Source organism: Maylandia zebra, linkage group LG18, assembly GCF_041146795.1.
Source record: "Maylandia zebra isolate NMK-2024a linkage group LG18, Mzebra_GT3a, whole genome shotgun sequence".
NCBI lineage: Eukaryota > Metazoa > Chordata > Actinopteri > Cichliformes > Cichlidae > Maylandia > Maylandia zebra.
Window position 1 is genome coordinate 21284393 of NC_135184.1, and position 18034 is coordinate 21302426.

Here is an 18034-nt window from a genome sequence, read left to right on the forward strand (position 1 = left end):
ACCATGACAAATGAAGCCAATATTTGAAGATTTATTTAACTGTGAGGCAGATGGAATAAAATTAATTAGTTATTCTTACCAGTTCTGTAATCCACAACAGTTAGAAAGCTAAAGTGAAGCCTTGATAGTTGCAGTTCTCTGCAGTCGTCTGAAGGCTGCAGGTATTTGTTCCACCTGCAGTCTCAAACTGCTGTGATGTTGCTGTTAAACCACAGTTACATTAGATCATCCGATTGATATTTTTGGCACTCTGCTGTAAAATAACCACAGAAACCTCAGTGTGTGATGTAGCTCAGTACATCAACCATTTTCCCACACTAAAAACACTTTAATTTGAACCATGCAAATGTGCAGCTTACCTAAAGCTTCTTTCTAAACCAAGTCCTTCGGGAGCATCTGTTTCTCTTTCTTCTCTCCCAGTGCCAAACAGGAAACTAGTTTTCCCCAACAATATATTCACAAATAAAACATTTGAATGTAACCTACAAAGAAAAGTCTGTTTCGATCATTGCGAAGCATGCACAGATGTTGAACATGTTAAAAACATGTTAAAAAAATGTTTAACAACGCTGTTTGTCTCGCGCTCAAGCTGTGGCCTTCACATGTTTCCTGCACTCTGCTTTCTGAAACACCTGCAATCAAACTCCACTTACCTCCTGTTTATAATCTCTGCCTCCGATTGTTCTGTCTGCTTATGTGTTAGTGACACTCAGTCTCTTAGTTATCTCAGTGATTTAAAGTTCATGTTGATGCCATTCCTCCTCAGTGTATCAGTCAGTGTCTCAGTACTATCCAGGGGCTCGTGCCTATCATCCTCAATCAATATTGGATATTAATCTTTGCGAAATCTACCAGAGATTAGCAGAAGGGAGATCAGCCCACTTTAAATCAGGTATGGTTTGATTTCTATGAGTCAAGTCCTTGTAAACTTTCCAAAGTGTCAGTGGTGAGGACAGCTCAGTGTTTCATTGTATTAAAAATAATGAATGCATTAACAACTAACAACAACCTCAACTTATGACCATATCCCAGTATATTTTACTGTGATCCGCATTCAGCTGCAGAATATTCTTAAAACAGTGACAATATTAATATTGACATGTAAAAATACTATATTTTTTACTTTGTTTTTCAAGACTGGTGAGAAGAAATCCAAAACTCAGCAAAATCTGTATCAACAGAAATAAAGAGATGAGAGACTATGAGGGTAAAGCACATGAAGGGAAAGTACACATTTCATACCAGTGGTATGAATATGTAAAAACTGAGGTTTTAACCACTCAGAGTTTGTTCCACTCTCCGTAATACTTGTTTGTGACAGCTTAAAAATAAGTGTCTGAAACCAGTCTTATCAAATATCTACTCAAATGTTGCAACCCTACTAATGCGCATATATGTGTATATATATATATATATATATATATATATATATATATATATATATATATATATATATATATATATATATATATATGCTGGGGTAATAGGCTGGCCAAAGGAGGAGATAGAAGCCACTGACATAAAGACAAGAAAGCTCCTTACCATGCATGGAGGGTTTCACCCCAAGTCCAGCACTGGTGAGTGTCAGCACCACAGTCCAGGATGAGACAACGAACATCCAAGAATACATTGGGAAGATGGCCCCAACTGACCGAGTGCTCAGTGAATACCTCAGGCAGCAGAAACCCAAGAAAGATGAAGGCTGGGTGTTTTTTTATATATATATATATATATATATATATATATAAAAACACCCAGCACGCCCCTGCGGGCGGTTTATCCTTCAAGCTCGGGTCCTCTACCAGAGGCCTGGGAGCTTGAGGGTCCTGCGCAGTATCTTAGCTGTTCCCAGGACTGCGCTCTTCTGGACAGAGATTTCCGATGTTGTTCCCGGGATCTGCTGGAGCCACTCGCCTAGCTTGGGAGTCACCGCACCTAGTGCTCCGATTACCACGGGGACCACCGTTACCTTCGCCCTTGGTATTTCTCCAGCTTCTCGTGTTCCTTCTTCCTGATATTGCTGTCATTCGGAACCGCTACATCGATCACTACGGCCGTCTTCTTCTGTTTGTCTACCACCACTATGTCCGGTTGGTTAGCCACCACCATTTTGTCCGTCTGTATCTGGAAGTCCCACAGGATCTTAGCTCAGTCATTCTCCACCACCCTTGGGGGCATCTCCCATTTTGACCTCGGGACTTCTAGGTTATACTCGGCACAGATGTTCCTGTACACTATGCCGGCCACTTGGTTATGGCGTTCCATGTATGCCTTGCCTGCTAGCATCTTGCACCCTGCTGTTATGTGCTGGATTGTCTCTGGGGCATCTTTACACAGCCTGCACCTGGGGTCTTGCCTGGTGTGATAGACCCCAGCCTCTATGGATCTTGTACTCAGAGCTTGTTCTTGTGCTGCCATGATTAGTGCCTCTGTGCTGTCTTTCAGTCCAGCTTTGTCCAGCCACTGGTAGGATTTCTGGATATCAGCCACCTCCTCTATCTGCCGGTGGTACATACCGTGCAGGGGCCTGTCCTTCCATGATGGTTCCTCGTCTCCCTCCTCTTTCTTGGGTTTCTGCTGCCTGAGGTATTCACTGAGCACTCGGTCAGTTGGGGCCATCTTCCCAATGTATTCTTGGATGTTCCTTGTCTCATCCTGGACTGTGGTGCTGACACTCACCAGTCCCCGGCCCCCTTCCTTCCGCTTAGCGTACAGCCTCAGGGTGCTGGACTTGGGGTGAAACCCTCCATGCATGGTCAGGAGCTTTCTTGTCTTTATGTCAGTGGCTTCTATCTCCTCCTTTGGCCAGCTTATTACCCCAGCAGGGTACCTGATCACGGGCAGGGCGTATGTGTTATATATATATATATATATATATATATATATATGTATATACACACACATATATATAAATATATGTATATACACACACGTATATATATATATGTATATACACACATATATATATATGTATATACATATATATATATATACACTCAACAAAAATATAAACGCAACACCTTTGTTACTGCTCCCATTCCCCATGGGATGAACGTAGAGACCTAAAATTCATTCCAGATACACAATATAACACAATATAACCATCCCTCCCAAACAGTGGTCACAAATCAGTCCAAATGTGTGGTAGTGGGTACATCTGCTATATTGAGATAATCCATCCCACCTCACAGGTGTGCCACATCAGGATGCTGATCTGACATCATGAGTAGTGCACAGGTGTACCTCAGACTGCCCACAACAAAAGGCCACCCTGGAATGTGCAGTTTTTTGCGCTATTGGGGGTCTGGGGACCCAGAACCGGTCAGTATCTGGTGTGACCACCATTTGCCTCATGCAGTGCAACACATCGTCGCATGGAGTCTATCAGATTGTCAATTGTGGCCTGTGGAATGTTGGTCCACTCCACTTCAATGGCTGTGCGAGGTTGTTGGATATTCGTGGGAACTGGTACACGCTGTCGTATACGCCGGTCAAGCACATCCCGAACATGCTCAATGGGTGACATGTCCGGTGAGTATGCTGGCCATGCAAGAACTATGTATATATATATATATATACATATATATATATGTATATACATATATATATATATGTATATACATGTGTGTATGTGTGTATATACATATATATATATATATATATATATACGTGTGTGTATATACACATATTTATATATACATGTGTGTATGTGTGTATATACATATATATATATATATATATATATATATATATATACGTGTGTGTATATACACATATTTATATATACGTGTGTGTATATACATATATATATATATATATATATATATATATATATATATATATATATATATATATATATATATATATATATATATATATATATACATATATATATATATATATATATCCGTTAGTCCGTTAGTCGAACCTCAGATACAGGAGGAACAATGTGGTTTTCGTCCTGGTTGTGGAGCAGCTCATTATCCTCTCAAGGATACCTGAGGGTGCATGGGAGTTTGCCCAACCAGTCTTCATGTGTTTTGTGGACTTGGCGAAGGCATTCAACCATGTCCCTCAGAGTGTCCTGTGGGACGTGCATTAGGAGTATGGGGTATCTGGACCATAGCTACAGGCCATTCAATCCTTATACAGCAAGAACTTGGTCCACATAGCGAGGAATAAGTCTGAGTCATTCCCGATGGGTGATGGGCTCCACCAGGGCTGCCCTTTGTCACCAATTCTGCTCGTAATTTTTATGGACAGAATTTCTAGGCGCAGCCTAGATGTCATGTTTCTGTCACCCGTTTTAACTGAGTAGTCAAAATCAGTCAAATCCACAGTAATCTGTCATCCAAAGTCAAGTAAAATAAAATATATGAGAATCTCCTCTTGTTGGGTTCAGTTAGGATCGTAGGGAGACTGGCAGTGGTAACTCAATTTAAAGAAGGAAAAACCCTCCACTCAGAATGAGACACTGACAACAACTTAAAGGAAAAAAGTGATTTGAGTGTATTCAACATTTAAATGGTCCAAAAACATAGACATGAACAACATTTAAATCATTTCAACATGTAATCTTCAACGATGTCCAATATATCACTTCAAGTGTCCATAAATATATTAGGTAGGCTGTCCATTTCAGTTCAGTGCACTTCGCATTCAGTATTTGGTAAGTGTTCAAGTTATCTGAATTGTCTTTAGTCACAGTTTTGCTTTTAGATGCATCAGTTTTTGTGTTAAGTGGAATCAGATCTGACCCAAAAAGGAAAAAAAAGTAGCAACATAAAGTGTCCTGAGATCTCAGTAAAAACGTTAATCCTTAAAAAAAATTGCAAATCGTTGTATTCTACCATCCTCCAAGGAAACAGGTGGCCTTCAGATTGAGAGTGTCCTTTCTAGGCACGTCCAGTGGCATTCAGTCCTTAGATGGCACCGCTTGGTCCTCGCAGCAGACTTCTACCACATAAAAAAAAAAAGCAGCCTCACTTGTAAAATAAAACACGTATTTCTCTAGTGAAATAGTGGAATACCTAGTTCACAACATAAAGTCAACCACTGACTGCATGGCCAGGAGGCTATCTACAGATCTGGCTATGGCTCAACTACAAAGGAAACTGCACCACATGCAACCACTAGGTGGAAGGAAACACCAGGAGTTCATCCTTCATCCATTTGCCAGTTCATAGGATACCCGATGAGTTTATTTTTTGTGTTGTTTTAAACAGAAAAAAGAGAGATCACTTCAGTCTCAGAGTAAAACCTTCAAATCTTACCTGTGAGTTAAATAAAACTGAATAAATAAAAGAAAAAACTAAAACATCAGCAAAAATTTATGTGGATGAATAACGTTTATATTCTCACTAGTTCCCAAAATGTGTTCAAATATGACTGTAAGACACCGTGTGATCCCATAGTGAAGCCATCATTAATGATACAGTACAATGTCTCTCTTATGAGATGGAGCAATAAATGTAAACTTGATCTTTTCACAATGCTATGTGTTACTGAACACCCTGGTATTGCTTCTATTATTTCACTTTCTTCCCAAGAAGGATGCACACCAACATGGAAAAGGAGGCACATCTAATCTGTGTCAGGTCATATTGTTTTTCAGGACAAAACCTGTCTTTAGTTCAAATCAACTTTTGTCCTTTTCCTTATTGTGCTCATCTGACAGTGTTACTGCCCATTGCTGCTGGCTTGTAGGTGCTACAGAAACTGTCTCTTGTTACTTGTAGTTTCTATTAGACAGCTTTGTGCTTCTTTTCCTGTCACTGCTACAGCCCGCTGGTGCCAGACTGTGCTCAGTTTTTGTTGTTTTGAGATATTGAATTTCGTTGTTGTTCTGGACGTAATTATAGAAAAAGAAGTGTCCAAGCAACATTCCTGAACTGTTGTTCCCAAAGTAGGTGAAGTTGGCTGTGGTGTAGACAGACCACTGGTTACCAAACTATGGGGCAAGCTTTCCTGGTGGGCTGCAGAGGTGGGGCATAAGTGTTCAAATTGAATATAAGGAGAGAAACTAAGTTGAATGTTTATAATCAGAAGTTTGCAACACTCCATAAGACTTAAAATTTGGGACTCTCCACCAATTACTCTTAGAACTGAAGAAGCTTTTCAGATGAGAGTTGAAACATCTTCAAGGAAACTTAAAGAAGTCCAGACGCTTTTCTTTCCATGCTCCATAGACAAGTTTGCAAATACTTATCATGGGCATGAATTTCATGGCAATCTTAGGCTTTTAATGATTTTATTGAACCCATCTTTATTGACTTTAACAAGAATTTGTTGTACATTTGAATATATTTTGGATTTTCTCTAAACTGCACAAGGTCAAAAGTATCCTTACAGGTTGAAATACATACACTCGATGTTAATAGTGGCTCTGAAGGTTAAATGGTGTCTTTTAACTTGACAAGGCCTAGGCCTGTTAAGTTTTTTATAAGTAATCATGGTTTACTAGGACTGTTAGTTTCTTTTTGCCAGCATAAAATTATTTGTTTGACGGTACTTAGTGAATTGACCAGTTGCTCTGAACAATGGGAAAACCCAAATGAATTAAGTGTCGATTTAAGGAGAATTGAAGATTGAGTTTGGAAGATCTCTCTTGGAGCCATTTTTAAACAACTGCAGATTCCAGGCTCATTACCTCAAATAATTTTTCTTAAGCATAAGTTAATCAGATGTGTCACCACTTTGCTAAGGCCTGCAATGACCCAAACTGCCACCCTCAGACGAGACGTATTTGGTTCAGATGGAACAACTCAGGAACCACCAAAGCCCTGATCTGGAACGGGCGGAAAAATTGTGAACTGCTTTTAAAACTCAACTCCACTCTGCCAAAAAGAGTGGTTGAATATCTGGCCAGAATTATGCCAGAAGTTTTTTTATGGCAACCAAAATCATCGGGTCGAAGTGCAACTTGCAAGGGACGTTTAACAAAATATCAGTGGGGGTGGATGTATGTATTTAAGCCTAAATTTGCACTTTTGACCCTGCGGGAATCAGAGAAATTCAAATCAAGTATGTATGCTTTACAATCATTCCAGCTGGCAAAATGAACAGTTCAAAGAAATTCAAGTCCAAGGGAGTGTTTTTTGTATCATAATGATGATTTAGGTTCCATTAAGTAGTCATGAGTTTATTCTTTCCATACTCTGCAGTTCCCTTTTATCCCCAGATTAGTTTCTTGTCTATTATGTTCCTCTTATGTCTCGCCAGTATGTATCTGTTGTGTCATCTGTGTTTACATCTTCCCCTCTCCCCATCTTCCTTGTTCCCCGGATCCCAATCATGCAGTTCCGTCCTTGTGTTTCCCCGTCTGTCATATGCATTCACGTATGTTCTCCCTAGCCCCAGACATGTCTCTCAGCAGATATGCTGATCACATTTGGAGTAGAGTTTTTATGTGCTTTTTATTCAGGTCAGAAATGGTCTTTTAAATTGACGGGTTGAGGTAGAGAAAGTGGAGTTTTGTTGCGAGCACTTTTATATTGGGTGGACTGTATATCAATTTTTTTTTACCTTAACAAATAAGTTGACCAAAAATGTTACTAAATAAGAAAAGAAAAATGTGGATGCAAATCATATCAGATTATGCATTCAATTGTACTCGGAATCAATGATAAGACATGTTGTCCTAAATTAAAAGTTTGAGGTCAGTTCCCACAAAAGAGCACGCCACGCCTCAGTGGAATATGATATAGTGTAACCTTCTTTTGTCCTCACAGGGAAAAGTAAGATCTTCAGTAATACAGGAAAGTATTGTGCTTATTTTTTTAATTCACGTCATAAAGACTAGAAAAGATGAACATTCATTTGTTATACAAGTGTTATCATCAACATTGTCATCTAACAAAGGTGAGCTTCCTTGTCTAGGTCTGATAGGTAAGAGACAGACAGACACCCCTGAGGGGAGGAGTTAAAGCCTGTGGGCTCTTTGGTATTTGCTGAAACAATAACACACCTGTCATTTCATGTTGGAGAGAGAGGAAGGTAGAAGAAAGAGAAGAAAGTAAAAAATTTAAGACCAAGTTGCTTCCCTAAAATCAGTTTGAGAAACAGCATCTCACCTCGAGGCAGTGGATAGCAGAAAAAAACTGAGGGCATGGGGACGTTGCAGTTAAAGATGCTGAAGCTTTTGTTTTTATTGACCTTCAGTGGGGTAAGATGTTCTTATTTTCTCATTCAGCGTTAATTTAAACCAAAGTAATTTACAGTGTTTTCCACATCAAAGGTAAAATGTTTTGATATTGTGCATGCTGCATAAATCCAGATAGAGAGCAGGGAGTAGAGGACGTTTGAGACATATGAACACAGGCCCTTTTGAGTATCACGGCTTTCAACAAGTGCGAGCGGCATGCCCAGCCGTACCTCAATAGACAAATTCATTCCGACCTGAAAGAAATACCTGCACTGACCAGTCCTGAAATCTGTGTTGAGTGAAGGTAATGTGCAGCCTGCTGCCTCTCATGCTCTGAGAATGTGATACAGGGCATAATTTGCCTCAGGATATAATGTGGAATAGCAGAAGCTTACTATCTTTGGAAGGATACCCTTGTCTTTAATTGACTGTATTTCCTGACTTTCATTAACAAGATCATTCATTGTTTCATTCATTAAACTGACTTTTTTTCTCACTTTCAGATATGCATGGCTCAAAATGGTAACAGAGCTTCTTTCATATTTGAGATACTTATTGGTTAAGATACTTTAAGATGTAAATTAATCACATTCCCCTTTAATCACACTTTCTGCTTTATCTTCTTCAGACATCAGGTTGTCAGTGTTTACAGTGACATCCAAGAGCATGACAGTGCAGTGGAGCGGCCACACTGGTGCCAGCTCCTACAAGATCACAGCAACCCCCAAGAACTCCCCGGAAAGACCCGTCTTTGCTCAGTTCGGTGGCAACACAGTCATGGGCTCAGTTAACTCCCTGTCACCAAACACGGTGTACACCATGCAGTTAGAAGCTATGGACAATAATCTCAGGGTGCTCAGCAGTGCAAAGACTGAGGAGACGACAGGTTGGTAACATCAGAAAAAACAGAAAGGGGCAAACCTTTATTGATAAATAAACACGAAGCAATAATTTTGAGTAACGTAAAACTTAAAATATAGAAAATCAAAGGTTTATTTATTCATATAGTGAGAAATTAAGAAAAATGTTCTTGTCATCAACTGATTACACACCAACAATAAAGTACATTTCATTTGACTACAATGAAATGTATCAGTCAATGTAACATTTTACAGTGTATCTGTGTAAAAGAAAATACATGGAAAATTTAAATGTAATTTTAATTTTTTTTGCATTATGAATTAACAAAAGTATCTATTTATTTTAGTGCATATATTAATGAGATAGTTTGGGCAAACATTTTACTTGTACTGTGTTGTTGTTAAATAGCTCTATTTAATAGTTATGAAATACCCAAAATACTTTGTCAAACATGGTTTAATTAAAAGTGAAAATGTTCTTGTTACATTTTTTCTGCTGTTTTTCTCTTTTTTTATATCATCACTCTTTGTTACATCGAACAGCCAGAAAAACATTTCAGACAACTCTTTCAGCCGTTTCAAATTATGCTGCACATTTTCCAATATTTCCATAGACAACACAATCGTTTTTGTTATCCTCCTGAGACGCCGTGTTCTCATTTGAAGACATTACATTTTGGCTTTTAGTATAGAAACAAGTTTTATATTTATTGGACTCAACTAACCTTGAATATCAAAGAGATATTTGAAACCCACTCCAACCAAGCGCTCAGGCCTCAAGAGGCTTTTCTGAAAATGTGAGGAAATAATAAACTGTAGGCCTATGCAGTCATTTCAGAATTTTCAAATAAAATCTTAGTGTGCAAATTGTCAGTAACATGTGAATAAATATGTATAAATGTAAGAATGTAAATGTTTATTTGTTTTACATGTAGTAAACTATAATGTAAAAAGGAGACTTTATTGAGAACTGCACTTAAATTTGGTAGTGGTGGTCAACTGCTGCATCTATAACATTGTAGATGGCATTCTTACAGGAGTTGTTATGGAAAATTGTTTTTGCTTCTGAAAAAGAAAAACATGTCGTCATCAATAAATCTATAGTTTGGATTATTGTCTCAAAATTCTTATTTGGAACTTGAAATTTGAAGTTAGTTTCTCAAATTTGAGTTATTTTTTAAGAAATATATGTTAGTAGGTAGAAATTCTGAGATAATAACCCAAAAGATGTTTTTTGTTTGTTTGTTTGTTTGTTTGTTTTGTATTTTAGTGATACATTGTACTTCTCTTATAAATAGAAAAGCTTTTATTTTGGAATCTATCTGACTGACATCTACCATCTGCTCCTTAGCCCCTGATGTACCCAGCATTGGGCAAGCCTACTCCAAAAACAGCGACAGCATCACTGTTGAGTTCACAGAGGTATCTGGGGCGACCAGCTACATCCTGAGGGCAGAGTCAAAGACAGGTGATTTCTTCAAGGAGAGCACTGTGAGCAGCTCTCCAGGTACCATGGTGGAGCTCCAGCCATACACAGACTACGTCCTCAGCGTCATGTCCGTCAACTTAGGCGGGAGAAGCCAGCCATCCTACCCCACAGAGGCCAGGACAGGTACGTCAATATCTGAAACGAGCTAAATTAGAAGAAATAATCGGGCCATTCCATGTAAAATAAAAGCATAAGTTAAATATAATTTTCAGCAGTGAAATGTTGTACCTTGAGGTCATGTAACTCAGAAATTTTAATAATATGAAAGTAAAAATTTGGATGCCGTCTGTACAAAAGCATCAGCTGATTCTGAGAGGGCCAAGTCGGGTGTGACTGACAGTGCACTTATAACTATCTTCTAGTTCCACTTTACCGTAAAGATGGTAATCAGCCTATAAAGAGTGAAACACAGGTTTCTGTTCCTCCTTAGAACAATAACTTGTTATCTCACTCCACTGGCAATAGTGGCTTACCATTTCACCGCCCATTGTCATGGGTGCCCAAGTCGTTGCAACTAGCACGAGGGTGGAAACTGTATCCACTCACTGCTCCATGGTGGTTTCATAAGTGAAAAGAGAAACCATGAGAACTAGGTTGTCTCGCATCCTGAAGGGTAACTGAATGTAACAGGATCACAGGAAAGTAGTTTCTATTTCATATCTTATAAAGAAATGGGAACAAGGAGAGGAGAAGTAAGGTCTCTTTGTTGGTTTGTTTGTTTTTATGCCCCATTAATCCCATTAACTCTTCATTCTCCCCCTGATCACATCTGCAGTTGTAATGGCTCCCAACTTGAACACATCCTCTCCTACCAATGGCACCATCCTTGTGAACTGGGACCCAGTGAAGGACGCCGTCCTCTACACACTGGTCATCATCAGAGAGGGATCCAACACCCGCCTCAAACTCAACACCACTGACACCACGGTGAAGTTTGATAACCTTGAACCAGGAACTACATACTGTATTAAGGGCACGGCATGGGACTCTGAGGGTCGCACTGGTGATGATGTCACTGTCTGTCAAATTACACGTAAGAAACCTTCTCAAAAATTAGGCTGATAAACATTTGAACCCGTACCAGAGGACCAGTCATGACTGCTGTTATTGATTTCATTGTGGTTTCATTTCCAGGTCCTCAGAGCCCAGATGTGACTCACGTTCAGGTGACTCCAGGACGGGCTCTTGGGATTGCTGTATTCTGGTCACAAGTGAGGGGTGCTAATCTCTACTTAGTCTGGACCTCTAATGGCCAAAACTGTTCCACAGAAAACAGTTACTGTTACATTAATCCTGCAGATTGTGGACAAAACCACTCAGTCTATGTCATAGCCTATAACGATGCTGGACCCAGCAGCCCCTCTGAACCGGCTAACTACATAACATGTGGGTATATCATTCGTAATGTATGGTTGTTTGTCTTATACTATTATTCATTTAAAGCACTCTCAAAACTTTTGAAATTAGCTCTCAGTAGCATTGAAGTAAAATACTAGAATTTCAATATTGAGAAATCCTGCTCTTGGTTGTAATTAGCTCAAGTGAAGCCCATTGTTCTCAAATGAACTACACTATCTGTGAATGCAAATTTATACCTTAAAAGAAGATCTATTAATGTCACGAAGAACTAAATTAGCTGTTTTTTTAGATTTGTTGTTGTTGTTCTTCTTTTAAGCACCCTGTGCTCTGCTGTAAAACTAAACATTTTATCATGGGAGTCCATGGGGATTGGCTCAGTTTTTGAACCAGCTTCAAGCTGACTAAAAGGAATTGCAACTGGAACTTTTTTGTGACAAAGGAAAACACAATCATTTCTGTTGCTCCAGATTTAGTGTTCAGGCTGTGATCAGCTGACCTGTGCTAAATCTTTGTGAATTTAGTGAAAAAAAGAATAATCTTGAATTCATTTAGCTGTTAGCCACAAGCCTTTTACAGATGTGACCAGATCATCAAGCTCTCCTAATGAAAACCAATAAGCATATTTGACAAATTATCACATGGAGTCTTTGACATGTGAAGTCCATTACTGTTATTACTCAAGGACCATTGAGGACCATTGTCTCTCTCTGACAGACCCATGTCCGCCAGAGAACATCTGGGTGGAGGAGCCCAGAGCAGGTAACTGCTCCGTGATGTGGGACGGAGTGCCACTGGTGGAGTACTACATGGCGTTCATAAAGCGGGATGATGGAATGGAGACGTTCTGTAACACCAGTTTAACCACCTGCCCATTTTCCTGCATGTGTGGCTACACCTACCTCACTACCGTATTCCCTTACAACCAGGCCGGCTCCAGCCCTTATGGACATGTCCGCAACTACACTACCAGTATGACTTTCACACAAAAGCACCCACATATACAGCAGCACCACTATTAACACAGTCTACTCCAACCCAGCACTATCCATCCAATCACATCCTATAGGATCAGGCCAGTGCTTTTGTTTATGCTTGTTTCTTATGGGATTTTTTCCTCATTTCAAAAGTCCTTTGTCGGAACTAAAGGTAAACATCTCTGAAGTAACTACTATGCTGCTATTGTTTAAGAAAAAAGTCATTTTCATGATTAAGCCTGAGTTGTCATGACAGGAAAAGCCCACTTTTAGACAGACAAAATGTATAACCCAACTTTAAAGCTACAGCAGTTTTATGACCAAACTAAGAGAAACTCACAGTTGGCTGTGTGTGGTTATTTGCCTGTTTTTTTTAATTATTTTTAATTAGTTTCTTCTCTCCGCCTCCTCCTCAGTCCCTTGTTGCCCACTGGATGTTATGATAAAGCTGGTTTCTACGGAGACCCTGGAAGTCATGTGGACACCAGTCAAAGGAGCTGAACTGTATGAGACGACAGCAGCACAGACTAAAGACGTCATCCACTGCAACGACACAGCACCGGTGTGTGCGCTCTCAGATTTGAGTTGCAACACAGCTTATTCTGTGACTGTGACACCTTGCAGCGATTTACGAGGATGCAACCGCACCTGCAAGCCGCAAACGCATGAGACAGGTAATTTAAACACTGAAGAGTGACTGTTTTTATGAAACACACACAAATTGTGTGCAAATTCATCTGAAGCTCAGACTGTGCATCGCTCAGTGAAGCTAAAAAAATCCAAAGCATGTTAAAAGTTACACGTTATCACAGCACAATTTGAAAAAGACTGAACAAGTATGGTTTGTGTAGAAGGGTCACCAGGAGAAAGCCTCTCTCTTCTCTTCTCTTCTCTTCTCTTCTCTTCTCTTCTCTTCTCTTCTCTTCTCTTCTCTTCTCTTCTCTTCTCTTCTCTTCTCTTCTCTTCTCTTCTCTTCTCTTCTCTTCTCTTCTCTTCTCTTCTCTTGATATGGGGCAAGTTTTCTTCCTATGCTTCTGGTTTTTATTTAGCTAAGCTACTAGAAAATACCAGTTGCTTCACATTTTGTCTACAAATGTGAACAGAATTACAAGTATGAATCAGTACATTTTCCAAACTTTCTATTTCTTCTTTTGCAGTAATGTTTCACTCTGTATTTGTATCTCTGTAATTTTGAAGTGACCAACTCTTTTATGTGTGTCTTGCTGCAGCTCCCTGCACTCCAGAGATCCTGAATATGACTCAGACCAACAGTTCCACATACAGAATCCTCTTCACCACACCCAACACCCCCAACACGAATTATACCATCACTGCCACTGGACGCTATGACAGACAAAGCTGCCAGTCGACGAACAGCTCCTGTGTGCTCACGCAACTGCCCTGCGGCTCTGTCTACGAGGTTACAGCAGTGGCCACAACAGCTGTGGGGAAAAGTCTACCAGGATTCAGTAAAACTTTGGAAACAGGTATGACAGTCTGATTGGTTACGCTGTTAAACCCCACAACAAAATGTACAATTGGTCCACCAAACAGCAACTTTAATTTGAGCCATATGCTAAAGTTGCATCGAGCTAAAGCTGATCTCTGCTTTTAAGGTTATCAACAGTTAGACATCTGCCAAAAGCTTTTGTCATTCATTAAATGAAATGAATTAGTTCTCAAGTTTATACGCAAAACACCAATGTGGATGCTTCTCATGAGGAAGCATGACATGTACTGAATCTAGGAATCTAAAAATCCTCCCATACTTAAGTCTGTTCTGTATTCTTCCCTTAAGGCCCTTGCTGCCCCATGTCTGTGAACGTGACCCAGGTCACCCAGGCTATGACCAATGTGACCTGGTCACCTAGCACTGGAGCTCGCTCATTCATTACCTCCCTGACATCACCACGAGGGTATGCCAAATGCCACACTCTAGACACCCACTGCCTGATGGGGTGCATCACCTGTGGAACCAACTACAGCGTCAACCTGGAAGCAATCAGCAGCACAGGACAGAAGTCAGAGTGCAAATATCGTGGATTCTCTTCCAGTGAGGATCGATAAATACAAACACATTTGTAATATTTTTACATCTAATGGAGGGAAAAGTAGAAATCTTCACACTGTCAAAAAAGATTTTTTTTACAAAAGCACAACTCTACACTCACTCTTTTACAGGTGCCTGCTGTCCAACGGGGGTCAAGCTCTATCGCAGGACCAACAACACCCTGAGGGTATACTGGCGTTCGCTCGGCCCTCAGATCTATAATCACACAGTGGAGCTGTATGGCACCGGAGCAAACTACACCTGTATGGCAGCTGCAGGCAGCATGTACTGTGACATCCAGGAAGAAACATGTGGGGATGTCTACACAGTGGTGGCGGCACCTGTGGAAAAGTACGGGAGCAAAGTCACCTTCTGCCAGCCCAGGACGTACTCAGGTGGGAACAAAATTCAAGGAGCGCATTTACTCTGATTTTTAAATTTGTATAACGAGTCGATTCTAACAGCTGCTTTTACACTTTTCATTTATCCTTAGTTCCCTGCCCTGGAAGTAACACTGGCATGGGTACGTATCATCTTATACCTAAAACAATGATAGTTACACACTGATTATATCTTTTAGTTTGTTTCTACCACTCAAAAAGAATTTCATTGGCTAAAGCCGGAAGTCTCGTAGTTTAGCATAAAGACAGAAAAAAGAGAGAAACATCTACTGACTCCATCCTTAGGTAGAATCCAACTATGTCATTTAAAAGTTTGTTTCTATATTAATATATTTTGTTCATGAGGTGTTACTTCTGAATATCATTGTTTAAAAACACAACCATAAAAAACTATTTACATTTTGCTAGCTGTTTCCTCTTAAGCTTTGAGCTATTGTTAAAATGCCGTCTCTTTCTTTCCTCAGTAATTTCTCGTGTGAGACGAAGTGTGAATTAACTGTGGTGAGTTTGTTGTTTCTCATTCAACGTTGTTCACATCACATCTTGGAAACCTGGAGATGATGACACGCCCATGTTATTGTGTCTGTTACAAGTGGCTGTAAAATAGCCTCAGACTCTGTACGCTATCGCTGTAGTGTGATTTCTAGAGTATAATGTTCCACAAAGGATTCTTGTTTTTACTAAGATGAACTTCTCCTGCCTTTTTCTCCCAGTGTGAACACCCCGACCACCAACACAGCAACAAGGACAGAGGCCGATGTTTACACCAGTGATAACTGTGAAGACTCTGTATACCACGATGACACTGAGTCTGATAATAATTAATATCCAATAAAATGAATATCTGTTAACTAATAAGCTTAAAAATAAATATTAAATCCAAAGATAAACGAACTTGAAAAACAGGGAAAAAAAATTATGTGAGCATTTACTGAGCGCTATTAAGATATATTATTTTAAAATTTTGCTGCATTTAAAAAAAAAAAGAATAAGTGTTTTACTATTGGCTCCTCGACTCCTCATGTTTCACGCGTCCTGTTTCAGTTAGAAGTTACACTGTGAAAAAAAACAAGAAATGACGACTATAAAATATGGAAAAGAAACAAAGCTTGAAACATTATGCTGAGGCCCGACTTAAAAGTGTCATAGCAGTAATCATTCAAATTTTAAAACAGTATATTAGGACTTCTCCAAGTAGAGGACCTCCATATGGCTTCAGTTTGATGTCTCCCGGTTGTGAAGCTTGAACGTGGGGCAACAGGGATCCGTCTCATGGAGTCTGTGGATGACTCATCTGATCATATTGCCAGAGAAATATTGAATGTCACACCTGCTTTCATTGGATTTGTTTTCTCCCAGATGACAGATGATAAAAAAAATAAAGCAAATTGTTCTGCATCACAACGCTGTGTAAAGTCAGTCTGTCAGTATTTAAATTATTTGTTTGATTTGTCTGATTGTTGGAGTTACCTCACAATATAAGGCACCTCGAGGCAACTGCTGTTGTGATTTGTTACGGATAAAACTGAAATTAAATTGAAATTACACCCAAGATTTTCCTGAAAATGATCACGGTAAGATCCTGAAATTGATCTTCCACTAAGATATTACTTAAAAGTTGTATATCTGTCTGTCTGTGGTCTCATTGTGACTGCATTTTAGCTGACTAAAGATCCTGCTGGGACGATATGAAATAACACAAAGGAAGAATATAAGTTTTCACTGTAACACAAACACTGACAAATTTGGATTAGAACATCTTTTGTTACATCTAATATCCCCTCTTATCCTCCTGATTTTCCACCTTTCTCTACGTCAGCATCTTTTAAATTGAAGCAATGAATGCCAAAACACAGTTAAAGCTTTGTGTTGGAAAGAAAAGAAGTAGAGAAACACAACTAGAGCAACGGAGAACTGACCAACTGGCAATAATCATATAAACAGATGTCCAGTGGTAGTCAACTGGCACATCTGGTGTTCTACAAACTGATTTCATTCTGAAATAACTAATCTCAAAGATGTTAATATTTGTAGTAAAACATTAAATAATTATTTTTACCAGTCAGCAGGGGTGTCTCCATATGGAGGCCCCTGAATATTGGGGTGGCACACAGAAAATATAATTTCCTGTTTTATTATGCTGTTGTTGAATATAGGTTACTTGAGTTGGAGTTTAAATGTGACATGATATTTTACATCTGTATTTGGTGGTTTCCAGTGTTGGGAAGGTTACTTTTAAAATGTATTCCATTACAGAATACAGAATACATGCCCCAAAATGTATTCTGTAACGTATTCCGTTACGTTACTCAATGACAGTAACGTATTCTGAATACTTTGGATTAGTTAATATATTATCATGCTTTTTACAACAACGTGAATGTACTATTGCTGTGTGATTTATTACTATTACTGAAGGTCCGCGACTCCGAACTGTAGTAAAGGGACCTCTGACTAATACGGCGGGGTCCCTGTCGGCTCGTAGCCGAAAAATAGCTTTACTTTGTTGTCTGGGTCAACTTTTCTTGCGAGAGACAGAGAGAGGCGTTGAAAGGCTGCTCCAACGGAACTTATTGTTTTCGGAGGAAAACACGAACACGGTGTACAGTCGAGTCTTAATAGCTTACTTACAACTGGGCTCGTCAGGCACTCTTCTTGGCTGCAGTGGTTATTATTATATTTACATGCTTCCAGCTCCCGTTTTTCCTCGATGACAACTCGTACCTTTCCACTTCCCTTTTTCTCCCTCCTCGCGCTC

At 39.5% G+C, this 18034-nt stretch overlaps 1 protein-coding gene across 1 annotated transcript; it reads left to right on the forward strand.

Moving 5' to 3' along the window:
* The first annotated feature begins 8061 nt into the window (after positions 1 to 8061).
* fndc7a (fibronectin type III domain containing 7a) lies at positions 8062 to 16673 on the forward strand. Its single transcript, XM_004542545.3, has 14 exons — positions 8062 to 8164; positions 8647 to 8665; positions 8772 to 9029; positions 10355 to 10615; positions 11268 to 11525; positions 11627 to 11878; positions 12566 to 12820; positions 13242 to 13499; positions 14055 to 14312; positions 14624 to 14878; positions 15007 to 15270; positions 15369 to 15398; positions 15741 to 15777; positions 15990 to 16673. The coding sequence occupies exons 1-13, from the start codon at positions 8108 to 8110 to the stop codon at positions 15770 to 15772; spliced, it is 2457 nt and encodes an 818-aa protein (XP_004542602.3). The 5' UTR covers positions 8062 to 8107; the 3' UTR covers positions 15773 to 15777; positions 15990 to 16673.
* The last annotated feature ends 1361 nt before the right edge of the window (positions 16674 to 18034 follow it).